The sequence below is a fragment of the Podarcis erhardii genome (assembly GCF_964252035.2).
Source record: "Podarcis erhardii genome assembly, chromosome: 2".
Classification (NCBI taxonomy): domain Eukaryota; kingdom Metazoa; phylum Chordata; class Lepidosauria; order Squamata; family Lacertidae; genus Podarcis; species Podarcis erhardii.
The window spans coordinates 39,162,534-39,180,214 of NC_138498.1; the positions used below are offsets into that span (position 1 = coordinate 39,162,534).

Below are 17,681 nucleotides of genomic sequence, written 5' to 3' on the forward strand. Positions count from 1 at the left end.
AGCATTATATATGACAAAAAGGACAGTGTGTTTCTAAATGCTGGCTATATACTAACACTTAGAGTTCTATATTATTTTCATTCCATTTATTTGGCTAAGAAGTACAAAGTTTAATGAATAATGACAAAGACTAGCTTGGTTGTGTTATACCGTTATACAGAAGGTGCATTTATTAAATTGGTGTCCTCTGCACTATTGCAAGCCATTGAACTGACTTGAGCTTCCTTTTGAATCTTAGCCACATTTATTTAGCAAAGCCTTTCCTGGAGCACCCAAAGTTTAACATTCTTGCACTTTCACAAAGTTGACTCTCCCATGCCCCATCATTTACTCAGGAATCAAATTGCAGGCTTTCCGAAACTTGTCAATCCATTTCATACAAATCTGTAAGGGGATTGTGTGATTTCCATGTTGTTTTTTTCCTGTTCCTTGTGCAGTGGTGGTATTGAATAATTTGAAATAAATTGAATAATTTGCAGATGGCAGCAGCAGTAGAAGTTTGCAGATCTGAGAGCTTTGTGTCCTTCATGAATCTGAGATGGAAACGTAGCTTGTGTATAAAGCAAAACACTATATGTCCACACAAAAAGGGCATTAAATATGTAGGTGGGTCTTCAGGAAAGAAAAGCGTAATCTTTTATACTTCTCCTCTTCTAATACATTCTGTTATCATATCTTTAGCTATCATTAGATAGGGCTTTACTATTCTTAATCCATTTATTGTTATCACAGTAATTGTGTAAGACAGAATTAGCATGAAGAAATATAGTGCTAAAGCAATTCATGTGATCTTCGTGGCTGGGTAACTCATGCCCAAATCCAACACTTTATTTCTTGCTCTACATTGGCCCTGATTATTTTCAACCAATGCTAGGAAAAATATCACAAAACTAATTAATGAAATTGTCTCACTGGTACACTCTTAAACATACTTCTGAACGCCAGACTTACAAAACGGGAAGAGTTGTCATTCCTCACAGTCTTGGCATTCCCAAAAGCCTCCAGCAAAGGGTTGGCACTGATAATTTGATCTTCTAGTGTTCCCTGAAAAAGTGTTATTGCAAAGTAATGTATTTCGTAACTACAGTAGTTAACAAAAATGAAAGGTTAGCTTCCTCTTAGATATACAACTCACCTTTAGCTTGCTTGCTTGCTGTGGTTCTTCCTTCTTCTTATCAGTAGCTGCAGCAATTGTTGCAAAATATTGGATGACACGTTTTGTGTTCACAGTCTTTCCAGCACCAGATTCTCCACTGTCAACAAAAACAGAAGGAAAGACCACTTTTTCAAACAGTGCTTTGCACACAAAGCTTGCTTTGACTAGAATCATACTCATCATAAGCATACTTACGTGATTAGAATGGACTGGTTCTCACGATCTAGGAAAATCAAGAAACAACAGTGTAATTTAGCTTATCCACATCTCCTCTTGTCCCGCTGCTTCCCTCCAGGGAAAACCACACTTTAGCCCTCAACTGAAGCAAACAGCAGTTCAGGTTTTCTCCGGATTAACATTTGCTCTGATTTAGCACTAAAGAGTAGGTTTTCCCTGGGAAAGGAATGGGGAAAACTGCTCAGACACACAGGACAAGTGGAAATGTGGATGAGCCCAATTATTGAAATAAGGAATATTCATTTAAAATACACTAGGATAGCCTGATTATTTTAGGCTACGATTGTTCAGAATCTGGATGGTCCCTTTCTAATGCTTCTTTTCATTTTGAAGTCCCATACATCCATTAAAAATGAAAACAACCTGACTTGTTATCAGTTATTATTCATAACCAACACTTATTTCAGTATGCATGCCATAAATTCACATCATACTGCTCTTCACTATAATCCTGATGTCTCTTGTGCATTTTACTTCCAACTGCAAGCCTGCTATAGAAAATACTGAACTATTAAATAGTTCTAAAACTACATAAAGCTCATGAAAAGTTAACAAAGCAATAAAGAAGAATGCCTTGAAATGTTGGCACAGTGCAATTAGGTTTTGGTCTTTTAGAGGACAGTTGAGTTGAGATTTCCTTCTTTTGAGCTTTGATGACTATAGAAATAATTCTTAGCTGCAACCCCATCGTGCATGAGACTTTTTGGAAAAGCTGTTGACTCAGTCTGGGGAACTGTCACTCTGTAATCACTTTGAGGTAGGTTGACCTACTTACCAGTTAACATGAACTGATAGGCATTGTCAGAGATGGAGAAGATGTGAGGAGGGGCCTCTTGACGCTTTTTGCCTCTGTAGGCATTTACCACCTCAGGATTATATACTGGCAGCCACTTGTAGGGATTGACAGTGACACAGAAGAGACCTGAATAGGTCTGTAAAGAAAAGATGGATAGTAAATCTGATTCTCTGTGGAATAATAATCTGTATTGTGAAGTCAATGGTAAATGTTAAACTGTTCTCACATAGATCATCCAGGCTGCATAACGCTCTTTGAGGTTATACAGCACAGCAGGTTCATGGAGGTGGGTCATCATGGCCATGTCCTCAATTTTATCAAATTTGGGAGGATTCATAGGAAAGACTTGGTCATCCTTAACTGTCACAGTCTGCAAGGAAACAAGAGACCATTCAACAAAGAGCATAAAGAATAGGACAAATATATTCCTAATTTTTCAATGTCAGTTGGAGTTTCTCTACTCACGTCTCCACCTTCTTTCTTGACTGTGACTTTCCCTGCCTCCTTGCTCTGGACAACACCTTTTGCAAAGGAGATCTTAGGATCCACCACAAAAACTGATGTTTTGGCATCAAATGGCTTGTTTTGAGCCTCAATTCTCTCCTTTTCTGACTTTCGGAGAAAAGGGGCAGCTGCCCCGAAGGCTGCCATATCTGAGTCCGAAGACATGGCTGCAGCTTAGCAAGGAACACTGTTACAGAGAATGACAGCCCACATGAGAATTGCAGCTGTGTAATGCCACTGTATATATTCTTTTGCATTTCTAATATTGGTATGTCTTAGAAGTAGAGGAAATTGTTGAGGAGGCACATGGGTTCTAAGTATTTCAATATATTTGAAATTATGGTTTGTTATTATTATTATTATTAGTAGTAGTAGTAGTAGTAGTAGTAGTTTCCCCAGCCACTCTGGGTGTCTTACAGCATATATTTAAAAATCAAACAAAAAACTTCCCAAAACAGGGCTGCCTTCAGATGTCTTCTAAAAGTTGTATGGTTCTTTATATCCTTGACATCTGAAAGGAGGGTGTTCCACAGGGAGGGCACCACTACCGAGAAGGCCCTCCGACTTGTTCCCTGTAACTTTGCTTCTTGCAGTGAGGGAACCAACAGAAGACCCTCAGAGGAGGACCTCAGTGTTTGAGCTGAGTGATGAGGGTGGAGATGCTCCTTCAGGTATATTGGGCCAAGGCTGTTTAGGGCTTTAAAGGTCAACACCAACACTATGAATTTTGCTCGGAAACATAATGGGAGCCAACAAAGGTCCTTTAGGACTGGTGTTATATGGTCCTGGCAGCCACCCCCCGGTCACCAGTCTAGCTGCCGCATTCTGGATTAGTTGTAGTTTCCCATGCCAGCTTAGGCCCTCCCACTTGCCAGCCCACAGAAAGCACCATTTCAGGGCCTCCCGCTGACTGCCACCTGCCCACACATTCAGTGAACAGAAGGGGTCACTGCACCTGCTGAGCGGTGCTAGTGTCCAATCCGACACTGGCACAGCACCTCAACTCAATCGTGAATGGCTCTGTTTTATTTCTTTTCATGACTGCACCAATACTTTCAAGCAGCTAGAAAATGAATTTGAAAGTTTGCAAGACAAACTGGATTTTAGGAACATATTGAATTTGTTTCCCCTCTGAATTTCTTGCTCTAGTTTTAAGCTGTTCTATCCTCCTGCCTCTATCTGAATATGTTTCTTTGGCTCCTAGCTCCAGCTAGCTTGCTTCCATGTAATTAGCCTCCAGTCATCACAGTAACCCAGGAAGCTGTCTCATACGGAGCCCAACCATTGGTGCATCGAGTTCAGTATTACATTTACCAACACACAGCAGCTTTCCAGGATTTGAAACAGGCATCTCTCCCAGCCCCACCTGAAGATGCCATGGATTGAACCATGGACCTTTTCATACAAAACACTAAGCTGCCACCCTCCCTGTTAACTTCCATTTTCCTCCCTTATTTTGTTGATTGATGAGTATACTCTTGGTTGTGCATCAGAAATCCTAACCTTTGTATTCTGATGGAAGTTCATGCTCAGCCCTAGACATTACCCTCCTTTCCGCTTGGATTCTGCTCTCGGGGAATTAAATATATACATCATCAAGCAGCTCTCAAGCAGTCCCAGTTACAAAATTTTAGTTCAATTTGTTAAGAGATGCCAATGTTATAATATTAACTAATAATGTAAATAAATGAGAAGGCAAGACATGATTTTCACTATCATTTCTCAAAACTAAACCTGAAATAAAGGAACAGTCAAACACAGTGTTATTGCTGCTAGTGTACTCCAGTACACATTCCCAAAGAGTGGTATTCATTAGAGAATTCACTTTGCCCTGGATGCCAACTTGTTGCCCACTTTGATGGTTGCCCAATTTGCAATTAGATTTTCTCTGGAAGTATCAGATAATGTCACAGAGGGCAATTAAAAGCTGGAACTTCTAGCATGTGCTTAGAGGGGAGGAGCACTTGCTAGTAATGCCTCATATGCCAGAACTGCATGATCAGTTAACATGGACACTGTGCAATAAAATCTGAACACAATACCCATGAAATATTTCATGCGGTACATAATTAGCAAGGGGCACAGCACCTGTATTTTCAGCTCAGATCCAAAAGGAGACTTTCTTTGAACCTCTTCCCCCTTCCCCAAGAATGGGTACAATCACAGTCTTACCTCCTGGTATACGAAATGAATAGTGCTCAGGCTCAGCACCGGCCAGTACTGCAAAACAAAAAGTGCAAATCTCTTCTTACTGGTGACTTTTCAAAGAGTCTTCCAACAATGAATTACTGACTGGAAGCAAAGGAGCATATCTGAAATCCCGTTTGACATAGTCAATTCTCCTGAGCTAATGGCAAAGGCATAAGGAATGGCCTGGCATGAGTGGAATTCAGGGGCGCTACCCCCCCTCCAGAGCCCCACAATCACCCCCCAACACTTACCTATTAACTATCTGTGGAAGGACAACACAAATTGGCCCTAGACACTTTTATACTCTCGGATGAGCACAAGTACCAGCCCCTGTCCTCCCACCCCCAAGCCATTCTTCACTCAAGGCATTTTGGCTAACCTTTCCCTGTAAAGCATTGTTTGGCAAAGTTGGCTAAGGCATAATTGTCATTTGACATGACTGGATATAATTAGAAATATTTGATGTCCTACAGACTATGTGAGTAAATGCCCTATAAATAATTTCACAAGGGTCTTAAAGGAGAGAATCTGGGCTATTCAAGAAAGCCAGAGTATGGCACAAGGGCCTCTTGAGTGCTATTGCTATTGCTGGTGTTGTCATTGCTGAATGACCTCCTGAGCATTGCTTTCATATCTCACTGTTCTGTTCTGTTTTGGATAGGTGGGTGGGAAGAGAAGAAAATGGAATTGATAACGTTTCCTATTGTAAAGTGCTTATAAACAAGTATTTGCAAATTTAATTCTAATCCTCCAAACTAATTAAAATTATATTGTTATTATAAGTATTTTTGGAATTGCTGTTCTTGGCATAAGAAAGAGTTGCCATCTTAAGATTGATTGATGTGGTCACTTGGGCATAGAGTTGCTTAAGGTGGCTTTGGATGAGCATTTAATACACCAGAGGCTGCATGTTTTTGCATATATGAAGCTTAGCACAAAGCTATAAACGTACATCCAAAGTATGTACGTCTGGTGAACTCTAGTAACATGTTAACATGTAATGAGGCCATTGGTTGGGGGTGTTACATGCTAAGTTTCACCAAACCTTATAAGAAGCATACCTGTGAATTTGTGTGCATGTGATCAAGCATCACACAGTTGTGTACAAAATAAAGTACCGGTAGTTTCAGCCATTCTTCCAACTAACCTACCCACATTGACTTGTGAGCAACTAATATCACAAGCAGAATTTAGCATTGGTCATTGTGGCTTTAGTTATCTTTGTATCAATTTAACATCAGATCTAAAACAGCTTAGTCGCTGAAACTATAAAAACCTGCTCAGAGATATTTCCCAAGAATTGGTACAATGGAAACATTTAAATCTCAGTTGGCTTGGCAGGATAGCTGTGGTTAAAATGTCTATTCTTCCGAAGTTTTCATTTTTATTTTTTTCAGGTTTTGCCCATCCATATTTTCTCATCTCTGCTTAAAAAATGGCAACAAAAGCTAATTCTCTTTGTTTCATCTGGGGGAAAATCTAGAATAAATTATAAAACGTTATTTAGGCATAGATCTAAGGGAGGTCTCAGATTGCCCAACCTAGGACTCTTTTATGCAGCATTTCAGATTAAATCTCTGATCCCCTTGATTAGGGGGAAATATGACATTCCATGGGTACAGATTGAGGACTCTCCCTCTTCACTGTCAGTAAGGGCATTTTCTTTCCTAAAACTATCCCAAACTGAGTGGAGAAAAATTCAAAACCCATTTTTAAAGCAGTGCTGATGGGACTCAGTTCTGGCCCCCAAACCCTCATCATTGACTTCACTGTTGGACCATCCATTATTCCAACAGGAGGATGAATATGGACAGTTTTAAAAACTTGAGGAGAAAGGCGTCTATCGGATAAGAGACCTTCTGCCTAGAGATAAAGCAATTTCTAAGCATAAGCTCATGGAGAAACAGGATGATGCCCAATTAACCTGGTTCCAATCTATTCAATTGTGCACATTTGCAAGATACTTGGGATGCAAGAGGGAGGGCCTTCATTCTCTTATGTCATTTGAGTCTCTCTGTAACAAATCAATATATGAAATAAAAGGAGCTGCGTCTTTAATTTATAGCATTCTTATAGAACAATACGCAGGCGATCCAGGAGGCCTCCGGACAATATGGGGGGGAAACGTAGGGAACATAATTGCAGATAATAAATGGCAATCAATTTGGCATAAGCCGTCCCTACGAACCTTCTCTGCTCGTTTGCAGGAGGCTTCTCTTAAAATTTTATTTTGCTGGCACTGGGCTCCATCACGTCTAGCCCAAATAAACACTAGCATCTATTCCCTAAGCTCGAAAGGCTGTAGGGAGATATGCTCATATTTTCATGCATGGTGGAGTTGCACGATGGTATACTCATTTTGGGAATCCCTTCCACCCAGTTCTGCTCTTGCATAATCTCAAATTTAAATTTAATATTATTATCAGCTACCCAAATAACAATAGCCCGATTCTGGAAGCAACCTATAGAAATCTCAATTGAAATCTTGAAATCTTTGGAATGTGGTCCTATCAGAATTCCTTACTCACCACAGAAGGGTATTTAAAGGCACTTCAAGAATAGACACTTTTGGTGAAACTTGGCTTCCATTCTTTTCCTTTATAAATGAGACAGAAAATACATTTATTCCACCCACAACACAAGAATCTCTGTGGAGAGAATACTTGACTTGATAATATATAAATAAACATATTACTTGTGTGCTGTGGTCTAAACCACTGATCCTCTTGGACTTGCCAGTCAGAAGGTTGGCAGTTCGAATCCCCGCTACGGAGTGAGCTCCCGTTGCTCTGTCCCTGCTCCTGCCAACCTAGCAGTTCAAAAGCACACCAGTGCAAGTAGATAAGTAGGTACCGCTGTGGTGGAAGGTAAATGGTGTTTCCGTGTGTTCTGGCACTTGGCATGGTCCTCCGTGCGCCAGTAGCAGTTTAGTCATGCTGGCCACATGACCTGGAAAGCCGTCTGTGCACAAATGCTGCCTCCCTCGGCTTGAAAGCGAGATGAGCGCCGCAACCCCATAGTTGCCTTTGACTGGACTTAACTGTCCAGGGGTCCTTTACCTTTTTTTTTTTTTTAACTGCATATGAAACTTAATGTACCACTGGACAAGTTACTGTAGTTCTAAGAAATAAACCCATTGTGGCTTCATCACATTGTACCCATGTCAAAAGGACCAACTGAATAAGCTTTTCAGAATAAGAAAAGGAATCTAACTTCAATGTGCTGGCATTAAAGGGTAATATAATCCTTCAACAAGGATAATTTAAAAAACTCAAAAACCTGAACAAGTTAATGGGTTACTGGTTATATAAATACTAAAGTGTTCTTTACTCTGGCAAGGGAATAGATTGGAAGAGCCAATTACCCAATAATAAAACAGTGTCAATTCAAAATAAGGTGTGGGCATGATTCCTTTTTAGACCACTTCAAATTACGAGTGGATAAACTTACAAAAGTTGCAAATTAACTGGGCTTGATGATGTAGCATTTGAAAATAATTCAATGGCTCCAGTTTCTAAAGAAGAACAAACACTAGGGCATCATCTTTATGTTTAAACCAATGAATATATAAGAACCTATGAATCCTACTCCAAAGCATTGTATGTTAAAGAGCTGAAGGCAATATATGAATCCAAAATGAGGTTAACTCCTTCCAGAGTAGGGAATGTAAAATGACCCCTGTATATAAAGATTGTACAGATATACAGCTGTTATGTTCCGATGAAATCCCCATGAGATTTTCTACTAGATTGACTGCATGGTCTGGCATCCTTCGATACTTTGGCACAACTCCATCCATCAGCCCAGCAAGTAGCTTGAGATTGTTGTCATTTCCAGGAGTGCTGGGTGGCCCTAAGCATAGCTGAGAGAACTGTAGCAACCCATAATATAAAAACCTGCAGGACATGAATTAGGGGCTATTTCTGAATAAGTAGTGGATAGCTACAGGCCAAGGTTCCTGAACAATTAAACTTACAAAATCTAAAATATCAAAGGCAGCTAGTCTCCAGGAATGTGTTGAAATTGAGGTAAAAAAGCAGAGTGAGAAAAAGGTGCGATGGACTGACTTAAGGCTTTGAGTGGCTTCTTGAACTAGTCACTAATCCCTTGAAAGAGCATCTCAGAATTAAAATCACATGGCTTATTGGTCATCTTTTGCCCGTGCAAATGTTGAAAGTTGAGAGAAGCATACTCTTCTTTTCATATTATCTGTAATGATTCACCATCTTATCTTCCAATTTTTTATTTACCGCATTGGAGTTGCTGGAATGACTCAGCATCTGGGAGATCAGCCAGCGCCTGCTAGTCCATCAATTAACTTTGAAGAAAGTCGGCCAAAAGAAGAACTTTATACTCCCCATCCTTACTGTTCATAAAAGGCTAAAAAAACAGGGCGCTGTCAGCAGCATAAATCTATATTGGCCATTTATGGGACAGGTAACAACTTACTAACCAGGAATGGAACTGCAAACACGAGGCACCTGGATGTAAATCAGCCACTGCTAGATTGATATGTGGGTTCCCTCAATAGTTCTGACAGCTCTGGTTTCAGTATGGATCACCATACTGCAGGGGACAGTATGGTGCTGCCACTGCTGATGAGATGATTAATTGGTCCATGAACCCAGCCCTTTATTTTCAATGACCCTGCACAATACCAATCCCCCAGGCTAAAACTACACTAGCTATAGGCAAAGAGACTTCTGCCACAGAAACTCAGTGAACAGATGAGAGTGGGGGCCCTGAACTGTGGGAGGCTCCATGAATTCATTGTTTTCTACCTCAACACATGTTTGAAGGAATTTTTGGAAGGGTGGCTTCTCTCTGTAAGGAGGTAATGGGCCTCTAGGCCGCTATTGAGCCTCTAGTGGGGTTTGTTGAAAATGGCACAAGGCATAGAATTGTTCCTTAACTAGGGGCCATCTAGAAGGCCTTGAAGCACAGAGTTTTAAGAACTAAGAAGATGCGCCCATAAACAGATTATCAACTTGAGGATAGGGGATTCAGGAGATCAGCTATGATTAAGAGAACTATCCTGGTTGTCATTTCTAAAATCAAGTACTTCATGTGACCCTGCAAACAACTAATAGGAGAGATTGCTTTTCTTCTATTTATTTCCGCACATTCTTGGCAATCGCTGGAGTAAATAGATCAAATATTCATGTTATGAAGCTCAGCTGATGAACATTTATCACATCCTAAAAGCTTATTAAAGGGAGACACATCACAGTTCAGTTAGCAATGAAGATTATGTTGATTCCTACCGCTCTTCCTTCTCAACTTTCTTCAAGTCTTTCCAAATGCAAACATGTTAAAGCTCAAAGAAGGAAATACGTGCATGCCTTCTCCCATTTATTCAGCACCACAATACAGATGGCACATAACTGTTACCCTCTTCAGAGTTACAGTTAGAATTGATGAATTATCGCCTTGCATATGCAATTAGTGCAAATCTTTAGGGAGTATCCATGTGGACATGTGTGCTCCAGTTTTATGTTGATGTGTTACCATCTTGGGCAGTTTGCACAATGCCACAGAATGCTTATACATCAGCTCCATGCTAATTATGCAACCAAATGGAGGATGTAGTCAGCAGAATGCACAATTGTTGTGCAAACATTTATGATGGATTCATAGGATCCATTCTGATCATCAAGTGTCACACTGTTGATTTTTATATTGTGGGCCCAGGTGCAGTAAGCCCAAGGTCACGGATGTGATAGGTAGAAATGAATACAACACAGTGCCTTGGGATGAAAATGGGAACAATTTTACTGATTAAAGATGTCAGTAGGCTTTGGCATAGACATTGGGCGTGGATCTTGAATTAACCTGTACATTTGCTGGTTGATTAAGCTTGTAGACTCAATCCTGGATTTAAGGATCACCCTATGATGTGCACTTTACTTTGACGAGTGGTGAGGGGGGCTGGTCTCCTACCCACCCACTTTTCCTGGGCTAAGGATCCAACCCAATGTCTTTTTCTGCCACTCAAGTTGGCCTCTCACCACCAAACCACTCACATCTGCAACCAATCACATAGGCTCCAGTAGGTGTTGTCAGGAGCCCAGGCTGCCATCTTGATAGCACAGCACACAAGTTGGAATTAGGTGGAAGGTTTATTGTAAAACAAACTATCAGCCTTGGACGCTCTATCGGAGCTTCCATACCTTATGATTCAGTTGACCCTTCTGATGAGTTCTTCCTGCTTCTGCAGAATATCCTGAACCTATGACCCTTATATTTCTGGTTTTGTTTCCTGTCTAATACCTTTCCCATACGTCTACTCCTTGGGCTCATAGGATTAATTGCCCCCTCTTCCGGTAGCAAACGCTCCCCCTCCTGCTTTCCAAGCCTGCCTGTGCTTCTTGAGCGAGTTGGCTTCTCTCCATCCCACCCTCTGCTAACATCATATCTGCTGTCTGAGAGAAATGCAAGCTTTCCTGCTGCTGGCTGCTTCCTAACTCATGCTGTGCCTCTCTACTTGGGGCAGATGTGTTCATGACCGGTGTCTAGCAACCAAGCCTCATTCCCCATGGGAGGCAGGTGCACTACATCAGACCTATACAGTTCTGCCTTGTCAAAAATTATACCAGGGTGCCAAATCACCCAGCCCCAAATTGCAACACCACACACAGCATTGTCCCGTTCATTCTTTTCATGCCCAGTTTATGCATGCAGGCTCCATAACATCCCACCATTGCTGCCATTCCAACATCTCCAACCACAGGATGAACATCTGGGGATGCACTGAGTGAAGGACCACCTGGTCTGAGGCTGCTGATAAGGTGAGGTTGATACCTTTCCTGCCAACTAGGTTGTTTCCCCCCCAGCTGTATCACCAAGACAGACCACAAACTGTGAATCAAGATGTAAGCCACTGCATTAGGTCATCCCAATGCATGCCCCTCTGACCCAACCATGTGATACAGGTGCTGTCATCCAAGCCAAACTGAGCACTCCAAGGTGTTGAAGATGTGTGCCCTTGGGCCCACTGCATGATACTGTGGCCACAAATCCAAACCTTCTCACGGCCAGCACCTGAACAGAAAACCATCAACAGGGAAGAGTGAGACCAGCAGTTCCAGTGTAATGCCTGTAGGCAGATGTGCACCACCGATCCAGGGATTTTGTGCAGGAGGAGTAGAAACAACAACAGAAGGCTGTGGTGGCATACTCTAAAGGGTCTATCCTGCACATGAAGATGGCCTTCTTAAGTACAGCCGTGAATTGGCCCCTGGACAGACGAGGACCATTTGCATGCACTAGGAGCGGGCCATGGTTGGCTGGCCTTGCACCAATGAATTTTTTTAGGTCTACCACAAGGCAGAGTCTTGGGTGGGGGGAGGCCTTCAGATGGACTGTAGCCCCTCTACCTAGCTGGTCAGTTTTCTGAGGTTCACACACGAACCCTGAGGGATGAGTGGGAGAGGTGCACATCCCCTATCATGATCCCCTTGGGCTCATGGGGGGCAGCAGTGCACTTCCTGACACATAGAGTGCCAAGAAATGCCAAGGAACAGGCTACCTGGAATAGCTGGGTCTCATATTTGGACCAACAAAGGGTGCCCAGCACTTTCCAAATATTCATAAGGCAGTTATAAGTGACAGGTTTTCTAGTGTCTAGGGCTGGAGGGTGACCTCGGCACCAACCTTCTAGCAACCTGTGCATGTGGAAGTGATTGCAGGGGTCAGGCCATGGTCTTGATGGCCAGCCCCTTCTCCTTAAGGGAGATGAGGTATTGTAGATTATCAGCCTCCCCAGTGCGGGAGGCACAGGGCTGAACTGTTACCCACGCCTTGAAGGTTTCAAAAGAAAAGCAGGTCCTAGCATAGGTATAGGCTGTCATGGTTGCCACAGAATGCTGTACTCTGTATTACATGTTTCCAGTGATCCATAGGTCTTCTGGGAAGGTGACTAACAGCATCTGAGACTCAGGGGCCGGACCTCAGAAGTGATTGAGGGGCTATTCTCCCTCTGAGCAACCTCTCTGCACACCTCAGGAACATCTTTAACTTGCCACTGGACTTCAAACCTAAGGTTTGTTGAAGGGTCTATGCCTGTAATCCTATTTTAATAAAGATCTGAAATCACTTTGGTGTGTGTGGAGAGAGAGAGAGAGAGAGAGAGAGAGAGAGAGAGAGAGAGGTTTTTTCATAATTTTATACATTTTAACATAACCATTTCAAACATTAAAGTACAAGGTTCTTTTGAACCTTTGGACCTCCCTCCCTCCCTCCACGGCTTTCATGTTTAAGATTAAATTTGCTGCATCTTTTACCTTTATCTATCTGTTAAATAACCATAATAATAATGATGATTTATTTATACCCTGCCCACTCTGGGCAGCTTCCAACAAAAGATTAAAAATACATTAAAAAATCAGTCATTAAAATCTGCCCTAAACTACGCTGCCTTCAGATGTCTTCTAAACGTCAGGTAGTTGTTTGTTTCTTTGACATCTGATGGGAGGGCATTCCACAGGGTGGGAACCACTACCGAAAAGACCCTCTGCCTGCTTCCCTGTAACTTTGCTTCTCGCAGTAAGGGAACTGCCAGAAGGCCCTTGGCGCTGGACCTCAGTGTTGAACGATGGGGGTGGAGACACTCCTTCAGGTATACTGGGCCAAGGCCGTTTAGGGCTTTAAAGGTCAGCACCAACACTTTGAATTGTGCTTGGAAACATACTGGGAGCCAATGTAGGTCTTTCAAGACCAATGTTATGTGGTCTCAGCGGCCGCTCCCAGTCACCAGTCTAGCTGCTGCATTCTGGATATTTATAATTATCATAAATAGTTCCACATTGCAAGTGTCATTACATATGAAATCACTTTGGGTATACATTCCTGAGCTCAGTGCCTGATCCCAGCTCTTCTATCACCTACAAACACACACACACACACACACACACACACACACACACGGTTTCAGAAGTGCTTTACTGCGTGCTAGGATAGGTAAATTTTGCAACAGTTTCTTCCCTTTTTTCTAAGTTAGATGCATGCTTGTGTTAGAATATTGTGTTATGTGTACCTAGTGCTGTAAATGTATACTGTTAAGCTTCATTGTTAAAATCGTGTTATTTTTTTCTAATAAATTCCTTCTTTTCCTATAATCTCCATGTGGGCACACCTTTGTAGTCTGGGAAGATTCAAAAACACACAGAGAACAGCACTTGATTTAGTTACAGATATCTGAAGAAGGTATCTGAAGAAGTGTGCATGCACACGAAAGCTCATACCTAGAACTAACTTAGTTGGTCTTTAAGGTGCTACTGGAAGGAATTTGTTTATTTTGTGTTAGCACTTGATTTGACAGGGAGCATATTTTTGAGAATGCAGGAGTTTCACACAGGACCCCTGAATACACTTGCCTATGAGCTCCTAATAATAATGGGGAAAGTGGTAGTTGTACTTTGAAGAAACAGGGCTTGAATGCTTCCATGCTGGAGAGGATTCCCACTATATTTAAAGGCTCAATTAGTACAGCAGTTTTCAACCTCTAAATATTTTTTTTCATACATATACATATATATGTGTGTGTGTGCGCGCGCGCGCCCGCATGCAAAATTATTACTACAAAACTAGTGGTCTGGATTGTCCTACAAGCTTACTGACTTTCAAGTAAAGATTTACCAGTACCCTACTACTACTGAACATCCACATCCACCAGGCGAATTGTACAAAGGTTATGAAGCTCAAAGAACATTCCTCTCGACCTTTTGCAGAGATCATCCCTGCACCCACTACAGTAATATGAGATGCTCAGTTACTCTTCCTTAGCCTCAACCACAATCGTATGTTAGCATTAGGAAACGCCAAGACATTACCAGAAGGTTAAGAAATCAAGAAGAGAAATGTTTTATTATAGAATGGGGGAAATGTATTGATTATTTGAAGAACTATTGTAAACAACTTAAATCACTAGCAGGACTGATATAAAAATGTGCAGTGAGAATAACTCTAATAGAATGTCTGGGATGATGATGATGATGATGATAATTTATACCCCACCCAACTGGCTGGGTTTCCCCAGCCACTCTGGGCAGCTTCCAACGAAACAATAAAATACAATAGTCTGTCAAACATTAAAAGCTTCCCTAAACAGGGCTGCCTTCAGATGTCTTCTAAAAGTCTGGTAGTTGTTTTTATCTTTGACATCTGGTGGGAGGGCGTTCCACAGGGCGGGTGCCACTACCGAGAAGGCCCTCTGCCAGGTTCCCTGTAACTTGGCTTCTCACAGTGAGTGGACCGCCAGAAGGCCCTCGGCGCTGGACCTCAGTGTCTGGGCAGAATGCTAGGAGTGGAGATGCTCCTTCAGGTATACTGGACTGAGGCTGTTTAGGGCTTTAAAGGTCAGCACCAACACTTTGAATTGTGCCCGGAAACGTACTGGGAGCCAATGTAGGTCTTTCAGGACAGGTGTTATGTGGACTAGTAGATAGATACAAACTGGATGTGCAGTGAGGAAGGATATAACATAAGTAACTGAAGAAAGGAGGGAGGGGTTGAGGACTGGATGTTTTCATTGGATTTGTAAATTTGGATTTAAGAATTTCACCATCTGAGTGGTGACTTTGAGAACAGGATGCTGGACTAGACAGGCTACTGGCCTGGTCAAGCAGGGCTATTCTTATGACAATGCACTGTTAGTTGTCCCCTGTGCTACAGAAGTTGGGCATTTAGTATAACCAGTCCCAATGGGCAGGTGCATGAGTGGGGCCTCTCCAAATATTGCTGGAAAGGGGAAGAGGAGAAGGTGATGGCAACATAGTTGGAGCAGAAGTGCTACAATGGAGAAAGCAGTGAGGAGGTGGTGCTGGGTAACTAGCAGTTGCTTGGCCATGCTGCCATCAGTTACCCTAACTGAAAATATATTTTTATGTAGGATAGGGATAGGGAAGCTGTGGCCTCCATATGCTGTTGGACTTCAACTTCCACCAGTCCCTCTTCAGAAGATGGGAGACTCTGGAGAGCCACAGTTTCCACCACTGTGCTGGAGGATCCTGAACAAAAGCTCTCCTAAACAAAAACTTTATTCTCAATATAAAAGATAAGGGGACGACTCTGGGGTTGCAACGCTCATCTCGCTTTACAGGCCGAGGGAGCCGGTGTACAGCTTCTGGGTCATGTGGCCAGCATGACTAAGCCGCTTCTGGCGAAACCAGAGCAGTGCATGGAAACGCAGTTTACCTTTCCGCCGGAGCGGTACCTATTTATCTACTTGCACTTTGATGTGCGCTCGAACTGCTAGGTTGGCAGGAGCTGGGACCAAACGACAGGAGCTCACCCTGTAGTGGGGCCTCGAACCACAACCTTTCAATTGGCAAGTCCAAGCGGGACACTGGTTTAAACCACAGCGCCATCTGCTTCCCAATATATATATTCTCAATATACTAGTCTGCAATTCATTTTATACAATTAGCTTATACAATTAAGTCTTCTAATCTGGTAAGGAAAGGGCCTTTTTTTCCCTACTAATACATAAAGTTTTAAACTTTTTTCTGTTTCCCCCCACATACAAAATAATCAATGCCATAATTCAAAATAAATCAAAATAATCTATTGCCATAATTTCATTTTATTTTTGTCATGAAAATATGTTTATCTTTGGAAGTACATTCATTTTTATTGCTGCAATTCTTCCCGAGAAGGATAATTTAAGATACTCTCATCTCTTCACATCTTTCTTTACCTCCTTTCCCAAAGTATTATATTTTAGTGCCTGCCACTGTTCATTTACTCTTCAGGAAAAAAAATCCCTAAGTATTTCACTGATTCATTATGAATCTAAAATGTTGTCTTATGTCCAAGAGTTCTTGTTCTGTAAGGGAAAAAGTTAAAAACTCTTGGGTGTTTGAATGCTTTCAAATTATAGATTACTTATATAACTGATTGAGGTATTTAGGGCAGAGGATTAACAGCACGATCCTAACTAGGGGAAGCCAGCATAAGTTACACCAGTTTAGTTCATGATCCATTGAATCCCTTGAAGGGACAAATGCTGGCTGAGTGGAGTGAAAAGAAGCCATCAAAACACAGAGAGCTGACATTGCCATGGAAACAGGGCCCACCAGTTGCTACCCAGAGGAAAGGTCCCAAGCACTTTTTGGGGAAAGCAGCTCATACTCACCAGTACAGGAATACAAGCAAACAGGGAACACAGTGTACAGTGTATCCCTGGTAATGGTCACTGTGGCAGCCAATCAGCACACCCAGGACGAATAAACCACATGCTCTGCCAATTGCATAGCCACATATAGCAAGAGCACAACACATCACAACCTGACAAACAAACGCACATGGAGCACATCCCATGCCCCGCCCCATATGGATGCTGTCATCAACCACAGTTGCACTGCCACCACCCCAACACATTCATGGAGGGTATGCAGTGCCATGATTGAGGCAAGTGGACTCTTGCCAGAGACACCCAGATTTGTAGAACCCATCCTCTACCCAAACTGTCTTAAGGAGGAATAATGACCCCGGAGTAGACAGCTGAAACCTCTCCATCCATCACAGCACCATAATTTTTAGTTTGTCACCCTCAAAACTGCAATGATTGTCACCTTTGCTTCAGCGATTTCTTCAGATGTGCTCCCCAGAAAATGTGGTTTAGGTATGGTCACCTGTCCAACCACTTCCACAATGAGCACCTGCGTTTTCACATAATTATATAGATCATATAATAATCTAATGGCTTCTAATGTATTGTTTAGTTATAATTATGATGAGAATGTTATCCTGTTTATTATATAAAATTTGCTATGCAGAGTTTTTTTCACTTGTTGAAAT

At 42.0% G+C, this 17,681-nt stretch overlaps 1 protein-coding gene and 1 long non-coding RNA gene across 5 annotated transcripts in view; one reads left to right on the forward strand and one right to left on the reverse strand.

Annotated features, from left to right (window-relative positions):
- The window catches only part of LOC309335559 (myosin-1B), an 89,367-nt gene extending 84,212 nt beyond the window's left edge, over positions 1-5,155 (reverse strand). Inside the window, exons 1-8 of one of the 3 annotated variants that reach the window (XM_081850644.1) lie at positions 5,135-5,155; positions 4,866-4,913; positions 2,655-2,880; positions 2,416-2,559; positions 2,169-2,325; positions 1,352-1,379; positions 1,136-1,253; positions 952-1,044 (exon numbers count right to left, since the gene is read on the reverse strand). In XM_081850644.1, coding sequence (XP_081706770.1) covers positions 952-1,044; positions 1,136-1,253; positions 1,352-1,379; positions 2,169-2,325; positions 2,416-2,559; positions 2,655-2,858 — 744 coding nt within the window. In that variant the 5' untranslated portion in view covers positions 2,859-2,880; positions 4,866-4,913; positions 5,135-5,155. Of the gene's footprint in view, positions 1-951; positions 1,045-1,135; positions 1,254-1,351; positions 1,380-2,168; positions 2,326-2,415; positions 2,560-2,654; positions 2,881-4,781; positions 4,800-4,865; positions 4,914-5,134 lie in introns of those variants that run through there. The other 2 variants (XM_081850646.1, XM_081850645.1) reach the window with 2 other exon arrangements.
- The window catches only part of LOC309335720, a 164,164-nt gene that overhangs the window by 83,132 nt on the left and 63,351 nt on the right, over positions 1-17,681 (forward strand). The gene's annotated exons all lie outside the window — the stretch shown is intronic.